At 51.0% G+C, this 26457-nt stretch overlaps 1 protein-coding gene across 1 annotated transcript; it reads right to left on the minus strand.

Annotated features, from left to right (window-relative positions):
* Positions 1 to 6729: 6729 nt before the first annotated feature.
* On the minus strand, positions 6730 to 26282 carry MVK (mevalonate kinase). Its single transcript, XM_063086707.1, has 11 exons — positions 26218 to 26282; positions 25167 to 25258; positions 24205 to 24352; positions 21196 to 21340; positions 19074 to 19229; positions 17701 to 17804; positions 16865 to 16910; positions 12575 to 12665; positions 12041 to 12157; positions 8715 to 8868; positions 6730 to 7639 (listed from the first exon to the last, which is right to left on the minus strand). Exons 2-11 carry the CDS (start codon positions 25242 to 25244, stop codon positions 7488 to 7490), a joined length of 1191 nt encoding a protein of 396 aa, XP_062942777.1. The 5' UTR covers positions 25245 to 25258; positions 26218 to 26282; the 3' UTR covers positions 6730 to 7487.
* Positions 26283 to 26457: the final 175 nt, after the last annotated feature.

Genomic DNA, 26457 nt, shown 5'->3' on the forward strand with positions numbered 1-26457 from the left:
TGTGATCTTGGGGACCGCAGTGTCTAAGGCAGCTCAGCCAAATCCGCCTTGTTGCCGAGCCCCTCAGGGCTGAGAGGGCTGGCTCTTCCCACCAGTCTTCCTCGTGTGCATCAGCAAATCCTAGCCTCATCTCAGCATAAAAGGGTAGGAAGCCCCAGGCTTTGGAGTTAGGCGTCACTGGGTTCAAATCCCAGCTCAGCCACCTCCAAGCTGTCATGTCACTTCTCTGAGCCTCAGTTTCCCTTGCTCTGATAATAACAATAGCTCCCGTTTACCAGATGCTCACTCTATATACCAGCCTCCAGGCTACATGTTAGATGTGCATTATTTCCTGGTATTTCCACTTTACTGATGAGGAACCCGAGGGTCAGAGAGGTGATGTGGCCTGCCTAAGGTCTCACAGCTAGAAGTAGTTGGGTCACATAAGAAGGCCAGATCTATCTGAGCCCAAAGCCCACGAAATATCGATTGCTGGGAGGATTAAATGAGGACATGAGGGCAAAGCTCCTGGCACAGTGAACAGACACCGTTATTTCTATGGATGGGAAAAACAACACCCAGAGAGGGCAAGAGACCTGCCTAAGGTCACACAGCAAGTCACCTCTTCCTCTTTATTTTGGTTTTCTCCTCGCCTTCCTCTCTCCATGACCCACTTACCTCTCTTCTCCCACAAATGCTCACCCACCCATCTGGGCCAAAGACAGCCAGGGCCTCACAGGAAGAGCACTATACTTGGAGTCCAGACCCATCTTGGGACCTAGCTTCTGCACCTGATGACTGCATGACTTGGAGCAGGGACTTCCTCTCTGGATCTCAGTCTCCTTATATGTAAAATGGGGCTTACCACACTTTCCTCATGGGCTTGTTGTGGGTATGAGTGGGCAGAACCGATGTGAAAGCATCTAGAATCAGGGCCAGCATGCCCAGGAGGGCAGGAGTAGCTCTGGTTGGTCACCTGGCTTCCCAAGGCCTAGCCCAGTCCCTGACACATAGTAGGTGTGCATTTAACATCTGCTGAATGGATAGAGCTTATGAGTGAAGGGGCCAGAACCTGCCTGCAGCCCTTGGCAGTCGTGGGGAGGGCAGCCTTTCTCTGGGCAGGAAGGAAACCTGGGGAAGCCAGGTACATTCAACGACAGCCTTGGTGCCCCATCAGCTTTCTGGGGGACACCTTGGCCTTAGCTGATGCATTATGCAAATACCTCAGAATGGATGTTTTCCTTATCAGATTGAAAACATTGTACAACAGACCCAGTTAATCTCCAAGGGAGGGAGTGAGGGGGTTTGGCAGAGCAGCCTGTAAAAGAGGCCCAGTTGCCATTTCATCTGTTACGGTGCTACCCCCCACGCCCCACCCCACCCCCTGTGTGGAATTAGGTGGCTCCCCCTCTGTTAACCCAGAGTGTGGTGAGAACTGGTGCCCTTGGGCCTCATCCCTTCCCATGCCTGGAAGGGAGGCAGGGGATGGGGGGGCTTGGGGGGGATGAGGTCTGGGAGGGGAGGGAGCCCCTTCACTCTCCCTTGGGTGTGGCCCTTGTTCCCACCCCCACTTTGCAGGACAAAGCAGAGCCCAAGAGAACCCGGCAGCTGGAGGCTGATGGGCCATTTTTCTGCAGCCTTGTTCGCCACATTACAAGATTTTTTGGCTGCTGGCCAGTAAGGGGATCCAAACTTGTGACCTTGGTGTTACCAGCACCACGCTTTCCCAGGTGAGCTAACCCGCCAGTCCGTATTGCAAGATTTTTGGTGGGAAAAAATTAAATAAGAAGGAAGACTCCGTTTTGACATAATAACTTGAGCCATTGTACCCGGGACCCAGGGCCGCTAACCATTAGCCTGCAACCTGCGGGACGGCATCTTAGCCCCACTGGCTGGCACGGGGCTCTCCCAACCCGAGTGACAAAGATGGGCCCGGCCAGACCCTGCAGTGCAGGATGGTCACATACAACCAGACTGATGGGGTCCAAACCCAGGCTCACCCCCTGGGCGTATCTGAGGGAGCTTCTGTCTGTTTCTCTGCAAAATGGGAGAATAATTAGGGCCCATGGTCCAGGATGATCTGAAACCCAGACACTGGGCACCCAGACTCACGTGGCAGCAAACACCATCTGGGCTGACATGTTATTTACAGTCTTTACTCCACTTGGTGGGGCTCTTCATACCTGGGGCTGAAGAGTTGGGGGTGGGTGGTTCTGCCCCCAACACCACTAGGGATGAAATGCAGGGGGTCTATCCTAAACCCTGTAAAATTTGGAATTCTCAGTCACATCTAGCCCCAAGGTTTCAGCCAAGGGATGGCGGTTCTGTTGTACCTGCACCACAGGGTTGTTGTGGGAATTAAATGTGACAATGTTTGAGAGGTTTGGCATACTGCCTGGCATTTTACATTTGAGGAAACTGAGGCCCAGAGTAGGGGGGGCTTCCTGCTCCAAGTCACACAGCAGGTACGGAAGCCAGGCCCTGAAACAGAACTCTGGACACCAAGTGATCTTCCTGTGAGGCCCTGGAATAAGAAGAAAACCAAAAGGCAAGGAAGAGGACAAGGCAGCACACTGTGTGACCTGAGGCAGGTGTCTTGCCTTCTCTGGCCCTCGGTTTCCCCAGCAACAACAAATAAGGTTTTGACTGTGTGGTCAAGGATTCTCTTGACCCTGACACTTGCATTCTAATTACAAGCAACTGAAACATCTGTCAGTTGATGTTGGAGACCAGCCTTTGCCCACGGTCTTCTTTGAGAAGACACATGGTGTGGGGCTCGTGCAACCCAGTACTCAGCTTTTCTTTGGACATGAGGAGTTTTCTCCAGGCACAGCTCTGTGACAGCAGAACTCATGGTGCTCTTTGGCAGCTTAGTCAGTTTGCCTGTTTGTTGTGTTGTCAGGGCCACAGGGGGGTCTGAGGTGTGCGTGCCATGAGGGCTGAGGGGGCAGGAGAGGCAAGCTGGGCCAGCGCTGCTGGGGTGGAGGTGACAACTCAATTACGTCAATTAGGCAGGGAAGGGGGAGGGGGCTTTGGGAGGTCACTGGTTGTCTCCTTGAGGAAACAGTCCAGGACAGTGGCCGAGGACAGGGCTCTGAAGCCACACAGACCTGCATTCAAATCTAGCTCTGTCACTTGCCTCATGACCCTGGGCAAGTCACTTCTCTTCCCTGGGACTCAGTTTACTCATCGACAGAAAGAGGATAAGAATAATAACTATCTCAGTGAACTAGAGGATCCCCAAGGATAAGTCACCACAAAGCACTTAGCACCATGCTGGGCACATAGTAGGTGCTCAGTGAGGGTTCTGTTAGCTCTTTGGGAGCTCCCAAAGCCATGTGGAGGGATCGGATTCCGAACAACAAAGATAGAAGACAGGACATTCTGCAGGACGGCTGGGTCTGCTGAGCAGGTCATGGAATGGAGAGAAGAGGTGTGAGTGTGTGTGTAGGGCTGCTGTGCTAGATGGAAAGAGAATTCAGGGCTACAGCAGCCAGATGAGTGGTATTGTACAGAGTTCTGGACATTTTGGGGACAATTGGGGGAAATGTGACTATGATCTGGGCATTAGAGTTAAAAATATACTGATACAGAAAGGTGATAGTTAATTTAAAAAGAGTAGGTAACAAAATAGCATTCACAGTATGATCTCATTTTATTGAACAGCATGTACACACACACACACACACACACACACACACACACACACACACACACAGAAAGTGGAAGCTGTTAATAGTGCTACTTCTCAGGTGGTAAAAACACAATACAGTACTTTGATTTCCTTACTTTTGCTCATCAGCATTTTCTTTCTACAGTGTATATATACTGTCTTTGTAATAGTAAAGAAATTACAGTTTCAAAACTAAAGACAAGAGCCCAGACTCTAGAACCAGATGGCCTGGCCTCGAACCCAGCTCTCTGTGCCTTTAGGTGTGAAGAGACAGCCAAGGAGCTTGTCCAAAGTTAGCTGCAAGCCAGGAAGGGCTGGGGCAGGGGCGCCTGCTAGGTGCTGGACACCAAGCTGGGCACCTTACAAAGAGCTCTTGTGAGGAATGAGAACGGAAGCAGCGCTGGAGGTGCTAAGGCACTGACCGGCCCAAGCACGCTCAGAGGGCAGGGCCAGCCCGATTGCGACTGCTGACCTGGAGGAGACACTACACGCGACAGGCTGCCAGCGGCCACGGGAATTGTTCCGGGGAGGGAGAAAAAGCATCCTCCCCAACAGAAAGCGCATGGGTGCAATCACAGCAACTCCTCAGTCGGTGTGAATCACAATATTCGCTCCTGTCCCCAACATGAGACCCCTGCTGGAAGTGAAGTTCTCTGCGAACTTCACTGTGAGGCTGTGAGGCTGGGAGCGGCTCCAAATGCTGACTTGAAAGAAACTGCTGCCCTCAGCCTGGCAAAGAAGGCACTGGAGCTATGTGCCTCTTTGGAGAGGAAATGGCAGGTGGGAAAGCCAGCGGCATGAATAGTGTTCCTCCAACAGTGACCCAAGGGATCTCTACCTACAGGCTTTGGACCAACCAGGCTGAATGCTTTTAACCAGCCCCGTGCACCATTCTCAAGTTTCTGAGCTCTGAGAGACACCCTTATCTTTTAGCACAAGACAGTTATAATACTGAACATTTACTGAGCACTTAGAATGTGCAGGCACCGTGCCAAGGGCTTTATGTGTATTTTCTCATTCAGTCTTCACAAATCCTCTAGAAGAGGGTATTACTATTACTATTTTCTAGATGAGGAGGCTGCGGCCTCCAGAGGTGAACTGGCTTGCCCAAGGTCACATGGCTGGTGGGTGGCAGAGCTGAAGTGGAGCCCAGGCAGAGCTGAGCACTCACCCACCATGCTGGTGTGCAGGGATGATCTTGGGGGTCACCTAGTTCATTGTCCTCAGCCCTGGCCATTAGAATCACCTGGGAGCATTTAAAAGATACCAGTGATGGAGTCCTGCTGAGAGCAGTTAAAGCAGAATATCTTGGGGTGGGGCCAGGCATCCCTGGGTGTCTTTTACAAGATCCCCAGGTGACTTTGATGGCAGCTGAGAGTGAGAACTACTACAGTTAGCAATGACAGGGTGATAGCTGTACATGCAAACTATCTGCAAATGTAATATCAAAGACAGGTGGCCTGGGGTGGGTGGGTGGCACTAGGCCCATTTGGTGGCTGGTAGCAGTGGCTGGGGTGAGAGGCTGCACTGGCCCAGGCACACGGGCAGCTGCTTCATTCGGGCAAGAGCATCAGTCGGCCTCTGCTCCAGGAGTGCCGTCCTGTCCCCAGGAGTTGAGAAAGCAGGAGGGCCTCAAGGGGCACGTAGGCTCTGGGGGTCTCAGCCTCTGGACACCCTCCCCCTCTAGAGATCTACAGCAGTCGTGGGCATCTGTGGAAGCCCCCGGAGGCTCCCAGGCCCACCTCCTGCAACTTGGAAAGTGGCTGTTAACCAGCCTAAACCTGAGAACAGTGCCTCTGGGCCCAGGCTGCCCATTCAAATCATGTGGGGAGAAAAAATTCCAGGCCCAGGACCCACCTGACCACGTACATCAGGATCCAGCGGAAATAAGGAGCCTGAGACTGAAAGGCTAGAACATCACAACAAACCTGTGCACAGAGCTGTGCCAGGCGGAAGCATGCAGGGGCTGACGGCAGGCTCTGGAGTCGAACTGAGTTTGAAACCTGGATCTGATGCTGATCGGCTGTGTGGCCTTGGACTCAACCTCTCCGAGCTTGTTTCCTGATCTGTAAGATAGGGATGAGACTGGCAGCTACGCTCTGAGGTTGGGGTAGAGATGAAGAGATGATGTATGTACTATGCTTAGAACAGTGCCTGGCCCCTGGTTAAGTGCCCAGGATTAATATTACTGTTCTATGTGTTATTTGTGTTTTAAAGAGTGGGGGCAGGGAACCCCCATCGGTGATGTGGGGCCATTTTTACAAGCTAAGCTGGGGCAAGTGTCCTTCCTATTGCCCTCACATTGCTGGCAGTGACCCTAGACAGGGCCTGGAGAGGGGTCTGGAGTGAGGGTGGTCTCTGCTCTTCTGGCCAGCTCAGGCCACCTTCCACTCACCCTCCCCGGGAAGACGCTGGGAAAGGCGCCAGCCGCCCTCTACTGGCCAAGGGCAGACGCACTCTGAGCCATTTTAACCAAATCCCGAAATCCCTGTCCCTGCTCCCACCTTTCTGCTCTGACTCTTACAGATCCGAGGCTCCCAGAGGTTCTGCTGGCAATGCGCTAGCTACAAGGGTTTTCTGACGGATTATGCCATTTCATAAAGAGCCAAGTTGACTGGCAATATAAAGTTCAAATAGGGCCAGGTAGGTGCCAGGCACTAGGGCTATGAACACTTAAGGAGTTTGTTTTCTCCACCTGGCCCATTAATCTCAGAAAGGAAGGAATGTTCAGGAGCTACTACAGGTTATTTTCATGGCTTACAAAAGTGCATGAGTGGGTGCTCGTGATTCCAGGAGCTAGGAAACTTAATAGTTCCCTTCTGGAAAGGCAGCCTGGTGTTGTGGACTGAAAACCTCGTCCTGGCAGACGTGTCCCCAGCCCTGTCCAGCAAGGGCTATCTGGGAAAACCCACCCCAACCCCAAGACAAAACAAAGCAACCCAAAGCGCTTATTTCCTTCAGCTCCTGAAGAACTCCACCGGGGAAGTGGCTGGAAAGGGGACAGGGACAGAGGAGGAAGGTGCAGATGGATGGAGTCTGCCAGATCCTCACCTTTCCGGACACGGAGTGAAGCACTGTTTATTCAAGATCTTTTTATTCCCCTTTTGCCATCTGTTTGGCAAACCCCTCAGATACAGAGTGGAAGAGATTGCTCATCGACTCTGCTTTCATTACACCTACCCTCAGGCCAGGACACAGTAAGCAAAGACCACCACCTGGGTACCCGCTGGGGGAGACCAGTCTAGCTGAAGAGACGGGCTGGCCATGCAAAGTGCTGAACAATTTAGACAGAAGGGAGAGGGAACAAGGGTGGGCCTGCCAGGGGTCAGGAAGGCTTCCTGGAGGAGGTGGGAGGGCCCTGGGCCCTTGGAGACAGGTGGAAGTGTAGAGGCAGCAGGAGAGGGGAGGCACACTGCTCCAGGAACCAGATCTGCTCCCGGCATCCAGCATGCCACATCCCACCTGGCCAGGGAGTTTGAAGGTGAAGGCAGAGGCCCAAAGCAGATGGGTGTGCGGGAGCTTCAGGGAGGACACAGAAGCCCCTCATGTCTCGGATCTGAAGCTTCAGAGGACCCCAGATGGTCTCACTGCCTGGCTGCTTGAGAGAATGCAGAACGCAGTGTCTCCCTGGCAGCCCATTTCAGGGCAGACTCTGGGGTCCCACTCCTGGGGATAGAGGGGCACAGTCAGCAGGAAGGGTGTTACAGAGGGGCTGGGGGCCTCTCTATCAGTGTTGGGAGTTGCGCGCCCGCTGGCCAGCACAGAGGCCAACTCCTGCCCACAGAACAATCCAGGAAGGGGCTCCTTTGTGGGGCTGCAGCGATGTAGGCTCATCTTAGAGGCCATCCAGGGCTTGCTGGACATAGCTGTCCAGGGAGGTGGCTGAGTGGATGGAGACTCCAGGGGCACCAATGCTGGTTTCCCAGCAGTCAAACCCACAGCTGGTCAGGGCCTGCTTCACAGCCTCCACCTCTGACTGCTCCAGATCTGGGGGAGAGAGAAAGCAAGTCACCACTAATAACCAGCCATTCCCTTACACGGACCTGGCCCTGCCGTGTATTGGCTGTGTGGCCTCAGACAAGTAACTTGCCCTCTCTGAGCCTCTGTCTCCTCATCTGGGAATGAGGCTCATAATGCCTAGCTCTCCAGAGTTACAGTAAGGCTTACATGGGATGATGCAGGTGAAGTGCTGGCCTGGCACAGGGTATGCTCCAGAAATGTCAGCTCTTACCATCGCCACTAACCCCGAACTAGGGACCAGCGGTCAGGGTCTGCTGAAGTGAGGACGTGGCCACTTCCTGAGGCCTGGAAGTCACCACAGGGTTGAGGGATGCCTTGGGGCCACTGGTGGGCTTAACACAAAGCAAAGAAGAAAGGAAGGATGAAGAAAGGGAGGGAGGAAAAGATAAAGACGGGAAGATAAAGAAAAGTGAGACCAGAAAGGAGTGGACAAAAAGCACAGAGGGCAACAGAGGCAGATGGTGACGTTTGGTGCCTAATAGATGCCAGAAACGATCCTGAGGGCAGATGTGGTGTGTAGAGTACTTAACCACCACCAGGAGCCCCTTGTCAGGCCCTTAGGCCCCAGCACAGGTTTCCCCAAGCCCATACCCTACTCTTTCCTCAAAGACCAGAGAGGAAACCTCTTGGTTCTGTAGCAAGATAACCCCCATCCTGGCCACGTCAAGAGGTGAGACTATGTGTGGGGGATGTATGTGTGATGCTGACATGGACGGTGACAACATCCTGGTTATTTCTCAAGCTTGTGGGAGGCTCAGAAGGTCCAGAGGTGGTGGGAACACCCACCAAGACAGGAGCCCCTACCAAAGCCAAAGCCTGTGTCAGGCTCTCTAAATACGCTTTTCTCCTTGAATCTGGGTGACAATCTTGCAAACCAGATGCTCTCATCCTTATTTAAACAATGAGGCAACAAAGGCCCAGAGAGGTTCATTAACTTCTCCAAGGCCACACAGCAGAGCTGAGACCTGTTCACAGGCCTCTTCCTCCTCCCAAGGGAATTCTCCAGGTGGACCCTTCATAGGAGCCCAGGCTGGCAACATACCTGGCTTGAGGAGAGTGATACCGCAGCCACCTCCGCCTGCGCCAGTGAGCTTGCTGTGCAGTCCATGGGCTCTGGTCACCTGACAGAGCTGGTCCAGAGAGGCATGGCCCACACCGAGAGCATTCAGATGATGCTGGTTCATGTCGATGAGCTCCTGGGGAAAGTTCAGTCTGTTCCCGCCTGGCCTGTCTGAGGCTGAGGACCTATGCCCACCTGCATGTCTGCCCTGTCCATCTGACAGCTGCTGGTGTGGGACAACTAATGGCTTTGACTACCTGGCACACTGTCCCTCTCCACTGGTAAAAGAACTCCTCCTTCCTGCAGGATTTCCCATGGGCTGGGGTGGAGCTGAACTCACCCTCCCACTACAGTGGTGAGCCCCAGAAGCTCCTGGCCCTGGTGACCCAGGTATGGGCATGTCACCCTAGCTGGGTGAATCAGGGCCCTCCCAGGGTTTTCTGTGCCTCTTTCCTCTAGAGCTGCTAAAACTTGTTAACTTCAGACACAAGCTGCCAAAATAATCTGCCATACTTTACAGATCAGAGAGTACATGGAAGATGGAGAGTTCCCCCAACAAATTGTTTCAGTCCCTGGATTGAGCTATGCCTGAAGCTGTTTACCTCTGGTCTTCTCAGGAGCCAAGAAATTCCTTTTCTGCTAAAGCCTGGTTGAGATGGATTTCTGTCTTTTGCAAGAGAAAAAAAAAAAAACTCAAATAACATGCCACCCTACAGCTGCCTCAGGGACTTTTTATAGTTCCAGCAAGGTCATGAGTGGGGGAAATAGCTAAATGTTTGTCTATGGTTCTTCAACTGCATGTTAAGAGAATTCCTGCTGTCCAAGGATCAAACAAGATGCACATGGATGGAATAATGAAACTAACAGCTACCACCGTCCAGGCACCTGCTACTGACATTTCATTTACCAATATACACACATGCTGGACACCATCTAAGGATGGGCACCCAGCCAGCGCCCTGCTGATGGGAAGTTGAGAACACAGGATCTGGGGCTGGCTGGTTAGCTCACTTGGTTAGAGTGTGGTGCTGATAACACCAAGGTCCAGGGCTCAATCCCTGTACCAGACAGCCACCAAAAAAAAAAAAAAAGAGAGAGAGAGAGAGAAAGAACATGGGATCTGGAGTCAGGCATGGGTCTGGGTTTGAGTATCAGCTCTGCCCCTTCTTGGTCACAGGTCTTTGGGCAAGGTCCTTTGCTCTGAATCAGTTTTCCCCCTTGTAAACAGGGATTATAAGTGTCTGCCTCATTGCTGTGAGGTGAGTCTTTTGTATCTTGTCTGGCACAAATTAAGTGCTCTGCAAACAGTTGCTATTAGCATTTTTATGGGCATGTTACCATCATCCCCATTTTACAAAGGGGGAAACTGAGGCTCAGAGAAGAAAGTGACTTGCCTAAGGTCACCAAGTTAGTAAGGTACTGAATCAGCACTGGAATCCAGGTCTGCCCCACACAAAACTCCTGTCTACCCTGCTTTGAGCATGCCCCTGGCATTCCTGCCACCACCTGCTTCTGTGGGAGTAAGCAGGGCTTGTGGTGTGCAGCTCGACAGTGCCAAGCTCTGCTCCAGGGCACAGGGAACGCCTCTGTGCCAGGAGCTGCCAATCACCGGGACATCTCTGCTGCGGCCCGCCTGGTTCTCCCACCAGGGATGGCAGTCAGATAGGGTCGGGTCAGCTCTCCCCCATAGCCCACCTTGTCCCCCGTTCCCCCCCAGCACTTTTGACAAATGAGCAGACAGGCATGATGGAGCAGTGGGTGCCTTTCACCAGCCAAGCAGGCTGGATGTGAGAGACTTCTGGGGGTCTCTCTTTGCGCTGAAGCGCCAGGTGTCATGTTGCTGAAGCAAGTTCCAAACACCTGTCACATTCTGATCCAAAATCGGTCAAGGATCAGATGACAGGTTGTGACACAGGAGAACAGCTCACTGGTTTGAGTGCAAAGCTGCCCAGGAGCCAAGCTGAACATTTCAGCAGCTGCTGCAGCCAGAAATATACACAATGTATAATCAACGTGCTGTTCCATGGCATTCTCCGGGGGCTCAATGGTGTATTTTAAGCAGTACTCTATCATTATTAATTTCCTACTCAGGAGGACTGTGTTCCCTCCTTCTACGTGAAAGGAATAGAGAGCCAGGATGGCAAAGGAGGGGAGAATGAGGGCAGAAGCACAGGATTGTATGGAGGCCCCACACCTGCACATAGTACGTGCTCACTAAAAATTTGTCGAATTAAAAGAATAAACAAGTAAGCCAGTTTAACCCCTGGCTCAGCCACTTGGTAGGTGGATAATCTCAGAGGAAGTTACTCTCTTTAGGTCTCAGTTTTTACATCTGTAAAATGGGGATGATTCACCTACTTCATGAGGAGCAAGTGACAAATCATTTGTAAAAAAAAGGCTTGATTTAGTAGCAGCTTCCATTCATTCCAGGGGCTGCAGACAGAACTGCCTACAGAGGGACAGGGAGGCTCCAGGCAATGACTGTAGCACATAAGTAATAAATTGCAGAGCGGTGGGGACTGTGGCAGGATGGAGACACCGAATAGCCCCTCTCCAGGGAGGCCTCCCATCAGCAAGCGACTGCCCGGTCCTCTCATTCTTCAAGGAAAGCCAGATGGCTTTGTAGTGTCAGCCCACATCCACCAGATGCTGTGCTTGTGTGTCACCCAGGGGACCTCAGAGCATTCTTAAGACACCCCTATGAGACCACACAGCCAACAGAGGCGGAGCCAGGATTCAGAACACAGGCCGCAACAAACCCAAAGCAGGAGATCTGAACCTCTGCACTAAAATTATGCAAATTGTGATGGGGGAGGAGGATTTTCAATAACAAAAGAACAATTTTAGAAACTGACCCAAAGCAGGCAGTTAATAAATAGTTGTTGAATGAAGTTAGCAGTAACAGCAGGAAAAAGGAGGCCAGGTAAGAAACCATTCCTGGATTGATGGAGAACTCTTTCAGCAACATTCCCATCTACCCATATGAGTTGGCACTCCTTAAACATGTGACCCCAAACCTGGTCCATTGCACTTATCATGTGCCAGGCACTGCCCTGAACACTTTCCATGTACTCTCTCTTACTCAGAATCACCTGGAAGGAAGCTTTGAAATACCACACACTTGCACTCATGTGCACACACACAAACTCCAGGCCCAGGCCTGGGGATGTCAATAGTGTAGAACAGAGGCAGGGCCTGCTCTCTGCGTTCAGCTCCCAGGGGCTTCTGAGCAGAGTCAGACTGGGGAGCCACTGCCTCAGAGAGTGGCATGGAGTGAGTCACTCTGGTTCCTGCAGATGGGCGCTTACTTCCAGCACGAGGTACTGCTCCAGGGCCGGGGCTGCAACCATCTCTGACAGCACGCGCTCACACTCCAGGGAAATGGCACTTATCGAGGTCAGGAGGGGGGCCACGATCTCTGGGAACTGGAGGGAAAGGAAGGAAGGGCTCGTGAGGCCTAGGGGCAGGCAGACACACGACAGCTGCCCCAGCAGTGGGGTGGAGGGAGGACGTGCCCCCACCACTTACACCTATACCCTGTGGAAACCTCTTTTCCTTCCAGCCTGGTCTTTGCCTTGCCGGCTGCCCCTGTCATCAGGAAGGGGACCCTCAGTGCAAAGCCAGTGTGTTTTTTGAGCTCAATCACTGTTGTTTTAGGAATCCCTGTACTGTTTCTTATCCACACATGGGCATGGACAGCACCTTCTTTCCTGCACAAACTGACTCCCGAAGTCTCCCCTCCCCTCCCACCCCCTCCCCCAAGAGCCCATCAGCCAAAAGGAGAGCTCAGAAATCCAAATGTGACTATATCGTAACCTGCCCAGGAGGGGAACAAGAAGCACCTTGATCAGCCTGTTCCTGACGCCAGCCACAAGGGCCTTGGTGCTGCGAGGGACGTTGGTGTTGGTCAGCAGGATCTGAAGAGCCAGTGGCCTGTAGGGTGAAGAGGAGGCAGGTGCACGCTGAACTCAAAATGGAGGAGCTGGGTCAGGACTGAAAGTAAGCTGGGACTCCACCCACCCTGGTACAGAGGAAGCAGAGGCCCAGGAGATGACATCAGGTTAGAAGGGAGCATGAAACTTCCACTGCCAGCCATGGCTATGTCTCCACCTTTGCCCATGGGAGGATGGACACTCTCCCTCAGCTCTTCACTCATCCATCCACTCACCTTCGACTGGGCACCTACTATGTGCTAGGCACATGTGAGGGAGCCCAGCTTGGCCTGGGGACTGGGGCAGAGAGGGGAGGGGGTGAAGGGCAAAGGCTTTCCCTGGTGTGAGGTATAAGCTGAGAACTGAGGACGGGTAAGAACCAACCAGGGCAAGGGCAGGAAAGAGTTTGCAGTGGGCAGAACGGCCTGTGCAAAGCCTGGAGTGGGTAGAACATGGCACATTCAGAGACTCAGAAGTTCAAAGTGACCACAGCAGAGTGCAAGGAGGAGCCAAGGTTCAGTCGAGTGGGCCACACATTCTGGGTGCTGAGGACTTGGAAGAAAAAGTAACAGGAGCTGGGACGTTTGGCATGCAAGGGTGTGGGGAGGGAAAATGCCCGGGATGGCAGGTCCTGGTAGCACTATTCACCAAGACAGTAAACGCAGGAGTGAGGGGAGGGTAGGCTGCTGAGAAGATGTTTCCCAGCACACTGAGCCCTTTCCTGCCCTACCTCAATGGCGCCTGGGCCAGCAGACCTGGCACAAAACCAGGCATGGTTTGAGTCAACTGTCTACTCAGCTGCCGCAGGTATAAGAACAGACCTGCCCAGGGCAGCTGCGGTAAGCTGCCTCTCCAGCATGGCCCTGGTGTTCTCACCTGCCCCCAAGCAGCCTTATAATCCCTCCTCAAGCCACGATCCCAATTGTCCTTGTGGTTATCCATCTGCGGGGGCTCGGGCCACTATTTCTTGTCATCCAACCTGTCAGTGCTGCAGGCCTGGGATGCAGGGCAGAGAATCTGGATGAACTGTGGCCTGAGACAGCTGAGGTGGGCAGACCCTAGATACCTTTATTCGCTCTCTCTTTGCAGTTCAAGATTGTAAAACCCAGTAGGGCTGGAAAAGGCTGCCAGAAACCTGCTTTATCTCACCGCCCATAAGCCCATGAAATTAATATCGATTCTCAGCTGCCTTGGAGGCTGGCTTTTTTCTTTTTTAACTTTACAAAGACAAGAACATTCTATTTGGCTTTTCTCTTCCCTTTAAAGACAAGCCTTTCGTTCCTCAAAAGGGCAGCGTTCTGGAAGGCCGCATCTTGATCCACTTCGCAAACAATGCAATTTTTTATGGAGAAGCTCCAGTGAGGTTTGGGGGGAAAAGGGCTATTCTTCAAGCCATCTGTGGGATTAATGTGGGGTCTGATCTCCCACTGGCCATCTGCTCATGTGGCACCCTGCGGCCAGCAGCAAAGGTCGGTCTACTCTGTGCTCCCATCCACTGGGATGGCAGAAGTCTGTACACTGCATCATCTTTCTTAGACAAGTCCTCTGCAAATGGGCCTGCCACCAGCCTGAGACCCAGACTCCTTTGACACCCAAAAACCACCACTCAGGGTTATGCTCTGTAAGCATTCCTGTGATTGAGGCGTGGCCATGTCCCCAACCTCCTCTCATCTCCTCCCTCCCCTGGGAGCTCATGCCACTCAACCACCCTGGCCTCCTAGCTATGCCAGACAGCAGGGGCACTCCTACCTCAAGGCCTCTACACTTGTGGTTCCTCAGCCAGAGACGCGCCCCCACCCTGACAGCTGCGTGCCTGGCTTTGCTTTCATTCAGGTCAGAGGCTCCCCGCGACCACCCCATCCAGGAGGCTCCCTCCTTCACTTTCGGGTCCCTAGCCCTACTTTGTTTCCCAAAGACACTTGTGACTGCCTGACCCGCTCTTACAGGGCCACTGATTTGTTGGGTGCCCATGAAGACAGGACTTTCTATTGTGCCCTGCTGAGGCCCCAGCGCCCAGCACATAGTAGATGCTCAATAATGTTTGTGAAATGGATGAATAAATTTGGTCAGCAAAGAGCTGAGCACTTTAAAGACACTGTTTTTGATATCGTGCTAGGAGCCCTGTTTTAATGAAGAGCCGGAGATCTCAGGAGAAGTGACTCACCCAAGGGCACCAGCTGGCAAGTGGTAGAGCCAGATTCAAAGCCAGGCCTGTGGACCCTGGAGCCTCTGCCCATCAAACCCTGACAACTGGCTGTTCATCCTGCCTCCCAACCTTGGAAACCCTCCGTCCTTCATCTCTGGATTCCCCCAGGAGAATCATGCTGGCAGTGCTGAGGCCATGTCTTAATCGGTTTTCTCTCCTCAGGGCCTAGTGCAGTGTTTAGGCTCCACCTGGCTCTCAGGAAACAAGGATGAATGAAACGCCACTGCCTCCATGCAGGATTCCTTAGAAGTACAGCCGGATTTATGCCGCCCCTTACTGTCATCCACAGCAGCTTCAGAACCCTTTGGGTGCCTTCTCTGACGGTTATGGTCACGGCCTCCTCCAAAAGACCGTGGGCTCCTGAGGGCAGGTCCAGGCCCGGCCATCTCAGAACCCTCCCCTCGCTCCTGCGCTTGTTCCCCGTGGATTTGTACCACTGGCAGAACCAACCTCCCCTGGGGCCCCCGAGGCTCCACTGGCAACGAATCCATGAGCAGCCACAGGACGCTGTTCCATGCTCCTAAATGGCTCTGGTTCCTCCTTTGTGTAGAGCAGCATTGACACCAAGTGTGACTTTGCCCTCCAAGGGGACACTGGGCAGTGTCTGAAGACATTTTTGGTTGTCACAACTGAGGGGCGCCACTGGCACCTAGTGGGTAGAGTCCAGGGATGCTGCTCAGCACCCTGCAATGCACAGGACAGCCCCCCCAATAAACAAGTACCCAGTCCCAAATGTCAGCAGTGCCGAGGGTGAGAAACCCTGATGTAGAGCCATGGAAAGGCAGGCCTGGCTCCCAGATGCCAACGGAGCTGGCACAGGAAGATCCCAGAGGTGCAGCAGGTGCATGCAGATCCCATGGTGCAGCACATGGCACGCCAGCTTGCTGGGCCTCTGCCCATCTGTGAAGAAGACCGCCCTGGGTAAAGAAGGTAAGAGAGAGCCCAGGACTCTCAAGCTGTGGAAAGGCCCACTGAAGCGGCAAAGCACCCTGGGACAAACACTACCACGCAATTCAACTGAAGGCTCAGAGACAGCCAAAAAGGTAGCTGGCTCCCGCCTGCCAGGTATTTAATTCCCTGCACCTAATATTTCCACTGTAGGTACACACAGGACACAGGATGTTGGAAATTTTTTTTTCATAGCTGACTGGTATAGAGATCTGAACCCTTGACCTTGGTGTTACCAGCACCATGCTCTAGATATTAAAATTTAATATGCATGTTTGTAATTCCAATTACTCCAGAGGGAAGGGTAAAGAAACATATAAAACAGGCTGAGAATTGCCAAATGTCAGCTCTGCTTGGGGCTGGCTGCTTAGCTCGGTTGGTTACAGCGTGGTGCTGATAACACCAAGGCCCAGGGTTCAATCCCTGTACTGACCAGCAGCCAAAACAAAAAGTCACCTCTGCTGTAAGCCTCCCACAAGGCACATGCAGTCTTCAGTCCTGCCTCTGCCTTGTATGCCTCCATCATGGCGACTCTCACATTGTCTTGTAATAGTTTTTGTGTGCACGTCTGCCCCCACACCACCCACCCAGACGGAGAACTCTTAGAAACTGTGCCCAACATTCATCTTTATATTCCTAGGCCCTAGTACAGTGTCATCAAGCACACAGAAAGACATCAATTCTTGCTTACTAAGTGAAGAGATGAATGAATGAATGAATGAATGAATGAATGAATGAGTGAATGAATGAATGAGCAGCCAAGGGTCTGAGGAACAGCCACTTGCTGGAAGATGGATGGGACCGCCATGCATGACTTTCCTCTCTTATCTCTCGGCAATGTAAGAGCTGAAGTGGAGAAGGAAAGAGCCACTGCCAGGTCATCCTCACTGCCCTGCATCCTCACAGCCAGGAGACTATGAGGGTCATACCTGGGGAGGGAAAGGCCAGGGACACCTGTTCCTTGTGTTACTGAACCAAGATGCAGCGCTCTCCCTCCAGCATGGCAATGCAGCCACATGGGAACATGCTGCTCCACCCAGAATTACCTCTTTAAGGATGAGATCTTCCCTTGTTGGTACCGGAGCGCTCCTCCTAAGGAGAAAAACAAGCAGATCAGAGCTGGAAGAAAAGCTTATTTTTACCTCTTGGGAGAGGGGTTAGAATTTTGCCCCATCCAGGGACCAGGCTAAACAGCATAACTAGTCATCTCAGCTTTGTATACAAAAGGTCCAGGAGGGCAAGAAGGCCCTCGAAGTTTTGCCAGGGAGTTCTTGCCAGGCCTTGGGCTCCCAGGTCTGTCCCTCTCCTCCCGCCAGGCTGTCCAGCTCCACTCCGACAGGCCATGTGATGAAGGGTGACCCAGGACTCAGTGTCTAGCCCAGAAAGCAAGTGTCTTCACCAGAGGGAGCCCATGTGTGCACTGCAAACTCCACAGCAGTGATTGTGCAGCTTGAATGTACTGACTCCCCTGGGGAACTGGCCAAAGCTGGAGATTCCTAGGCCCTGCCTCACCCCACAGATTCTGATTCGGGGTGTGAAGTAGAGCCTTGAGATGTCTTCCATTCTCCCCGAAACAGGAAAATGCTATTTTCCTCAGAATCCCTTGATTCTATTCATCCCAAACTAACAGAGCTGGGGCAGCCACAGATGTAGCAGGCATTTTTATTTTTATTTTTTAATTTTTTAATTTTTTTTTGTCTTTTTCATGACCGGCACTCAGCCAGTGAGTGCACCGGCCATTCCTATATAGGATCCGAACCCACGGTGGGAGCGTCGCTGCGCTCCCAGTGCCGCACTCTCCCGAGTGCGCCACGGGCTTGGCCCTAGCAGGCATTTTAAAAATAATAAAAGTAAAGAAAACAAACCCGAGGCAAGCACCTACCCCAGGTGCTGACAGCATTGTCCACACCAGAGGGGTTCCCGTGAATCACCCTCTCTCCCTGGTAGGCCCACTTGTTAATGAATTCCAAATCCTCCTCGGTCCACCTGAAGACATAGAAGCACATCTTTGCCATGGTGGGGATAAGTACGAGGACAGGGATCACTGCAGGGCAGCAGAGGGCAGGAGCCACAGGCTGTGCGTGGTGGAGGTCAAGAGACAAAGGCTCAGGCTCTAGAACTCAGAAGGAAGAGCGAAACAGCCAAAGCCACGCCGACCCCTCCCTTCCCTCCAAAACCCGCAGTGGAAAGAGCCCGGGTGTTGGATTCCCGTGGTCCTACTTTGCTTCTGACTAGCTGAGTGGCTCTGGGCCCACCTCCTAACCTCTCTGAGCCTCTCTCCTCACCAGTACACGGTCACTCCACCTCCTCAGAGGCTGACTGTGTGCCTGGCAAGGTGGCCACAAGTCTGGGAGACGGATGAGCCCAGCGGTCCATGTGAAAACAGTACAGCTGGGCTCCACACAGCTGGTACCCAAAGCCCTCCAGTTGGGAGGGTCCCCCAAACCATGTGGGCCCAGTGAGACGCTTCACAGAGAAGCTGCCAGGCTTGATGCTGAGGCCTTGTCCACAACTCCTGGTGCCCAGGACAAACTGCATAACTTCTGTGCTTGGGTAGTTTCTCAAGTAGCACTCCCCAAATGACAGAAATGGCCTGCCTCAAGCCTGTCTTGATAAGCCTCACTGGCTCCCACAGTCCCCTAGGTGAGACCACAGAGAGCAACACTCCCTTGATGAAGACAAGGTCAAGGCCACAGAAGAGACACCTAATCTAACCAGACACACCTCCTTATGTTGACTTCTTGGCACATTATACTTTTTTTTCATAACTGGTACAACCTCACAATAACCCCGTGGGCATTACCATCACTATGCAGAGGAGGACGCTGAAGCTCCGAGGGGCACAGGGACAGGGACAGGGCCAAGGTCCCTCAGCAAGTCCATGCAGAGGTGAAAGGGCTCATCCATCCCACAGCCCTCTACTTCCAAACTCAAGTTCTTTCTGCCATACCTCGGGCACTTGAACCCAGGAGAGCCAAGATGGGGTGAGTGTAGGGAACAGAAACAGGTTAGCGCAGGGGTGCAGAGCTCAGACTCTGGATTCAGACTGCCTGGGTTCAATTCCCTTTCTGCCATTACCAGCTGCATGGCCCTGGCCAGCCATGTGGCCTCTCAGGGCCTCAGCTTCCTCATCTGTAAAATGGCCACCAAGACACCTCTCACCTCACAGGGTGGCAGTGAGGTCTCAGCGAGAGAATCCACGCTTGGGTCCTAATGCACAGGAAGGACAATGACCAGGGCAAGGCCCGTGATTACCTGCTGATGCAATCCCTGTCCTTTAGCGGGTTTGGGATCTCCTCACATGTGGTCAGGAGGGCGGCTGCCAAACACACTGAGTAGGCGGCACTGGAGCCCAAGCCTGCACCGGTGGGCAGCTCTGACCACACTACGATGTCCAGGCTCGGCAGGGCCCTGAAAAACACAAGGTCACAAGCGTGACTCTCTTGAAGGGGAACCAGGGGCCGAGGCCCAGGACTGGATGTTGGCAGGACTGACTCTAAGTGTTTGGCCCAGTTTTCTGAACTCGGGGAGATTTCCCGACACCAAAGCCGTCCCCATTGGATGGCAGGACCTCATGGTGAATCAGATAACTAGAAAACAGGTACCAGATTCATTTAAATCACCACATTGTCCAACCAGAGCTCTTCCTAAAACTGCCTTGAGAATTACCAAGCCCTTTCTTAAGCTTCTTCCTGTTGCCACCCATGCTAGACTCCTCCACGATCCTGTTCTTCTTAGTACAGGCTGGTCCCTCTGCTTAGGATAGCCTCACACCTCTTTATCTCCAGAGAGATCCCTACGCATCTTTCAAGACCTTATCAAACGTTGCTTCCACTGTGACGCTTTCCCTGACTACCCACAAAGGCCATTCCCAGCCCCGCCCGGGACCCCCTAGCAGGTGACCTTCCTCCACTGTCACCTCTATGTTCGTGCCCTCACAGGGAGGACTCTCCCACCTGACAGCATTCCCCAACCCTGTGTAACGCAGGTCTGTGTTTGACCACAGGGAAGTTAGGAATCACTCCATCTTACGAGCATTTCCCCCCAAGTGAGAATTGTCAAACTTTATGGTCACAAATTTCCAGTAAGTACTTTTCCCATTTTCCAAACATAAAACTTGTAATACTGAATGTGCTTTTTCAAATTATACATGTCCACTGCCCAACCCCCTCAAGATCGGGAGATTCTGAAATGCCCTCCACCCATCCAAGAGGACATGCTCCTCTCAAGATGAAATTCCCTGCATTGGACAGCAAGTGACAGGCCATTTACAAATGTGTCCTCAGCCTAGCGCCTGGCCATTGAGCCAGTATCTGCTGTTGTTGTGAAGGGCTCCCCTCGAGTTCCCTAATTTGAAAATCTGAAGTCCAAAATGCTCTAACATCTGAAATTTTTTGAATGCGAGCATGACACTCAAAGGAAATGCTCATTGGAGCATTTCAGATTTTCAGATTAGGGATGTTCAACCAGTACGTATTCTGCAAATATTCCAAAATCCGAAAAAATCCAAAATCCAGAACACTTCTGGTCCCAAGCATTTCAGATAAGGGATACTCAACTTGTAATAATAATAGCTAACATTTATCAAGCTGCATGCCAGGCTCTGTGCCAAACACTTTAGATAAATTAACTCATTTCACCTCACAACAACCCTATGAGGTAGGTACTATTACTACACCCATTTTACAGATGAGGAAGCTGAGGCTCAAAGAGAGTAAGCACCTCAAGCAAGTGGCACAGCTGGGGTTGAAGCTGATGCAGTCTGCAGCTCAAGCTCGTGCTCTCTATGACCATGTGACACTGCCTCAACAGTACTGTCACCCTTTAGGAGCTGGCTTCCCCAGGAACCGATAACCCAGATCTTATCAGTGGTGAGGTGGACACCAGTTTCACTCTGCTAATCAGAGTTTCCCTGGAGCCATGAGACGTGGAACAAAGGTATCTATAAGCACGGCATGGGAGAGGCCACACAAGGATCCAAGAATAGAATTTGGCTTTGGTTCTACTGAACCAAAAAGAGCAGAGGAGAAAGTATGGGGTACAGCATGTCAGTGTTAGTAAAAAGGTGAACTGAGTTAATTTCCCGGCTCCACCACTTCCTAGCTGTGTGGCCTTAAGTGTCTTTATCTCTCCGAGTCTCAGTTTCTCCAGGTGTAAAATGAGGCTAGTGTCTCTACCCTAGGGTGCTGTGAATATGAAAAGCAGGCCATGTATACAGTGTTTGGCAGGGTGCCTGGCACGTGGTAAGCTGACGGCTGCTGTCATTAGAAACCTAGAAGGGAGCATGTGTAACATGCTCCAGTAACAACGACAGAAACCCCTCCCGCTTCTCCATGGGGGACTGAGTCATGACTCCTTCCCCAGACCACGCACACACCTCTGCTTCCGGCAGATGGACAGGTATAAGTAAAGGAAGGCCAGCACGGCCAGGCGCTCAGTGGCAGCACAGTCCTCGGAAAAGCCTGCCACTTCCTTCAGCTTCTCCACTTGCTCTGGGATGGGCATTGGGACGTCACCTTGTTCTGTCACACAGGCAGACAAGCAAACACAGGTGGGTGAGAGGGCCGCAGGTGCTTTTATCAACAACAAAATACAATACACTGAGTAGTCAGTGGAATTAGAACGTGGATGGATGTGAATTTATGGTTCAAGAGCCACAGCCGAGTCTATCCATTGACTCTGACCTTTGGAGGCAGGCAGACTTGGATTTGGGTCCTGACTATGCCATTTACTAGCTGTGTGGCCTTGAACATGTGACTTAACCTCTCTGAACCTCAGTTTCTCTCCTTGGTAAAATAGGGATAACAACAGCACCTCTTCACAGGGTTGTTGTGAAGATAAGTTAAATAAGGTATGTAAAACTCTTAGCACAGCTCCTGGCACATGGTAAGTGCTGATTAATAGTAGCTTATACACACACAGAGTGAATACTAGCACAGTCACTCAAGTGCCTGAGTTTCACCTTCCATTGTATAAAACCAAAATCAAAGGGAGTATTAAGTTATTCCTAAAATATTTCCCTCTCCAAAAAGATAATTATCAAGAATAGGACACTCAAATAAAACCAGTGAACATGAAACACTGCTTGGGCAGGAGGGCAAGGTGAGGCTAGCAGTTTCTTTCTCAGAAACATGTAGGAGGAACCTGGGCCACTTTCCTCTGAGATCAGGAGGGGGCAGAGCAGGTCTGACCAGCTTATCATTGCCTGAGCCTCAGGCCAAATTCTAAAGGAATGTGAGATGGGGTTGGGTGTGCCCGTGTTAGGAAACTTTAGGACACCTATTAATTGCTCACTAAAATGTGTTGGATGAATTCAAGACAGCCAAGCCAGTAATGTTATCAAGAGCCCAGGGTCTGAATCCTCCTTTATCACAGACAACCAGTGTGACTTGAGCCACTTGACCTGTGAACCTCAATATCTGCATCTGTAAAATGGGGATGAATAACACCATCTAATTCCAGGGAAGGCTGGAGAATTCTAAGAGTGCCAACATAGTTAACACCCATAGTTCAGTGCATGGCACACATAAACACCTGATAAATGTTCACTGTGTTTATTACTATTAGGAGGAACAAAAGGACATTGAAAGAAAGACAGCAGATCCTGGCAACCTAGTAGACAGTGTGTCTCCAAAAGGCTCAAATTCCCTTTGTCTCCTACACAAAGCAGACTGACAAGCCCTCCCCTATGTACTGCACTCTACAGCCTAGCCCTCGTGTCCATCTCTAAACTTGCTGGATCCTCCCAGACATCACCAAAGCCAGGTGGGTTAAGTGACCTGCCCAGGCTCACCCAGGGAGTCAGAGTAGTCTGAGACATGTCCCACCACACCTGGCAGTTTCCATCCTATGCTACTGACATATAAAAGTAGCAGCTATTCTCAGGGAACATTTCTGGCCTGGCTCAGTGGCCATGTGCACTAGGGAAAGCACATTCTAGGTGCTTGGGCTGGCTATTCTCTGTGGCATGCTTCAAAGCAGTGGCTTTTAACTGAAGGTATCCCTGGAATCACCCAGGGAACCCTTTTCAAAATACACATGCCTGGTCCCCTACCACCACTACCAATTCTCAATAGGAGAGTGGCAAGGCCAGGAATCCATCTGTATTGTTGAAAACAACAACAAAAACCTCTTCAGGTGATTCCAAAGCATGACTGAGGTTGAAAATATTTTCTATAAAATGTGGATTTTCAACTCTTACTCCATCTCCATACAGCATCTGGGAGTGGCTGAGTGGCTTCTCAGGGAGAGCATGAAGCAGGTGTCCAGGGTTCAGGTGTAGTTTGGAAAAAAAATCCCTAGAGGAATGTCATTTGCCCCACCCAGACTGAGAAACACTGTCCCAAACAGTGAGGCCTCAACCCAGAGAAAAGACAACAAATTAAGAATAGAAAATGAACTCCAGCTCTGGTGCAGGTAAGTGACTCCACTGATTGAAAAAAACCTGGCCTGCTTATGAGTGGAAGCAAATTCCCAGTGCTGTCAATAATCAGCACAGAGGCCTTTATTTATTGGCATGGAAAGACAATCCTGATACCCTGAAGGAAAAATACCCACTTATTTCTGAATGGTTAATATGGCCTGATCCAATTTTGGTTAAAAAAAAAACAAACGAAAAAAACAAACAAATAAACAAAAACAAGGTATCTCCCTAACTCAATCAATCTACAAAATAATAATCCAGAAGGATACCAAAATGCTTAGAGTCATTATTGGGGGGTGGTGGGTCAGGGGGGTGGGGAGGAGAGGCAATAATAGATTTTTTTTTTACTTGCAATGTCCCAGATTGAATATATTTTCCAGTAATAAGCATAAGTTACTTTTATTTTTAATAATACAAAATGCCGACACATTCTCCTTGTTTAAGACAACAACAATGGGCTGGCCAGTTAGCTCAGGTGGTTAGAGTGTGGTGCTGACAACACCAAGGTCCAGGGTTCGATCCCTGTACTGACCAGCCACAATAAACAAACAAAACAAAAACAACGGCAACATTACAGAAGGTAAGACTCCCTTTGCCTGCTTCTGGCCCTAGGACCCTCCCACAGGAACTGATTAACATTGCCCATCTGGCATCTATGCCACCAGACCTTTTTCTATGCATTTACACACAGACTTATACATAAGTATGTACATATGCTGTTTTGCATCTTATGCTTTTTCACTCAACAACAGCCCACAGAGATCCAGTGCATTGCTTTATGCTTTGAAATTGGAAATAAATAAGTGAAGCTAATTTTATAGGGTCAGAATAGAAAACACCCCTGGAATCTCTGGCCTCTGGCTGCCTGGGGGATAGACTGGAAGAACTACCCTGCTCCCTCTTTCTGTCCTTTCTTCAGGACCGAGGCTCTCACCATACCTGGTTTCTCCTCCCTGCACTTACCCAGAAAGCTTGTGTCCAGCTGCTGAAGCTTAGCCACATCCCAGGCCCGCTTAATACCAATGTTTGGTAATTTAAGGCCCACTTTCCCATTGCTGTGGGGTTGAAGCCGGAGGAATGTTCTCAAGTTCAAGGCCACAGCCAGTGCTACCTATAGAATAAAGGGCAAAAACAATAAGCCTGAGGGTGATGGCAAAGGGACCAGTGTCAATGTACTAAGAACACCCATGCCCTTGGCAGACGTTGCTAGTCAACCTCTCCACACTCTTCCACTAAGTCTGGGCACAGCCACTACCAATGAATGAAGAGTTACTCTCCCCTTATATCTGCCTTCCCCATGCAAAATCTCAGAGGTTCTCAACACCGAGGAATCATTTCCCTATAGTCACCATGTTTTCAAAGATAAATGTAAGTTAAGAACATAAAGAATGGCAGTTAGAATGGAAGAGTGAAAAAAGTATGAGCTTTGGGTTCAGACAGGTTCACTCCTAATTCTACCAAGGTATATGGGACCTTGTTCAAGTTACCAATTCTTTTCTAAGCCTCAGCCCTCGCATCTGTAAAACAGGAAAATAAAAGGATGCACCTCAGAGAGTAGTTATAAGGGTCAAATGAGATAATGAGTCTTTCTAACTCCTGTGCTAGATCATCTTTCCAAATTTTAAACATAGGATGCCCCAGAGCTAGTCTTCAAAACTCTTTTCTTCTCCAATAAAGCTCACTTCCTAGGTGACCTCATTCCACTTGCGGGGCTTTATATAGCATCTTTTTGCTATCTTATTGAGGGAAGCCAGAGAAGCCTTTCAGTGGGCATAAGGCCTGTATTTTCCTTGCCTGTCTGGGGAGAAACTGACCTCCTCTGATCTGCTCCCAGGCTATGCCTCAGGGCTTCCTTTTAGCTACCTGCAAAATTAGTGTCAAGGAGAAGTGGTGCCCAATCCTTGAAGGTTCTGAGGGCCTTTTACCTTGCCATGGACGACGGCATGTTCTCCATGAAGGATGACTTTCCCCGGAGCAGACACCAGCAGGACTTCTGACAACATGGCTCCTGGGAATCCTGAAACGGAAAGCCAGAGAGAAGAGCAAAGGTCTTAGATGTTATTAGAACCAGCAGGAAGGGATGTTAGAGAATGCTTAGCTCAAGCCCATTATTATAACAAAAAAGGCAGCTACCATCCAGCACTTGCTATGTACCAGAAAGGCAGTGCAGTGCAGAAGTCAGCCGTACACATCAGAAAGATTTGGGTTCAAACCCCAGCTATCCCACTCTCTAGTGATGTCAGCTTAGCTAACTTACTTAAATGGCTGTGAACCTCGATTTCCCTACATATTATATGGGGACGATAACTGCACCTACCTCGATGAGTTGTTAGGAAGGTTAAATTAATGCAAGAGAAACTCTTAGTGTTCGGCACACGGTAATCACTAGATCACTGATAACTACTTACTACTGGCTCTGTTCTTGATTTCAGCTTTTATGATCATCTACTATTGAAAGTAGAAATTTAAATGAAACCACAGACCAGAAAAGACTCTTTCCTGGACATTTAGGCTGTTTCCAATGTATCACAATTACAAACAAGGCTGCCGAAAACACCTGTTACGCCCCGTTTTGCACACTTAAGCGAGGATTTCTGCAAAACAGAGTCCTAGAAAGTGGCTTGCTGGGTTGGGTCTACAGGCGTGCGGATTTTACATTTTTATAAGTAATGTCAAATTACCCTCCGTTTAATGCTTTACGTAGACCATCTTATTACACTAAGACCTCAATGGCACTATGAGCTAAGTACTATCGTGATCTCCGTTCTTAGAGACGGAAACTGAGGCTCAGCGCGGAGACGCCTCTTGTTTGTCCGAAGCTCAAAATCACGACTGTCAGATTCGAAATCACCTATCCCCGGGACGGATTCTGAGTTGGGGAAACTGAGCCAGAGAAGCAGGGCGCCCGACCCGGGGTACTCCCGGGGCTCGGACTCGGACCTCGCGCCACCCAGTCCCGCGACCTCGGCCTCTCACCTGCAGGCGCCACCGCCCCTCTGAGCCCGAGCCCAAGTAGCTCCCGGGCTCCTCCATCCCGGAGTGTCCAAGCCCCAGGGAGGCGGCCTCTTCCTTCCGCCCAGCCAATCAGAGCGAGCGACTCGGGAACCTCTTTACCGATTGCCTTGAGCATTGGCCAATGGGTACTGCAGCCAACCGTCAGGTGTTCTCCCGCCCCGCTTTTTTCCGTGAACCAATTGGAAACAAATTCCTGGGAGT

This window comes from Cynocephalus volans, chromosome 2 (genome assembly GCF_027409185.1).
Source record: "Cynocephalus volans isolate mCynVol1 chromosome 2, mCynVol1.pri, whole genome shotgun sequence".
Taxonomy (NCBI): domain Eukaryota; kingdom Metazoa; phylum Chordata; class Mammalia; order Dermoptera; family Cynocephalidae; genus Cynocephalus; species Cynocephalus volans.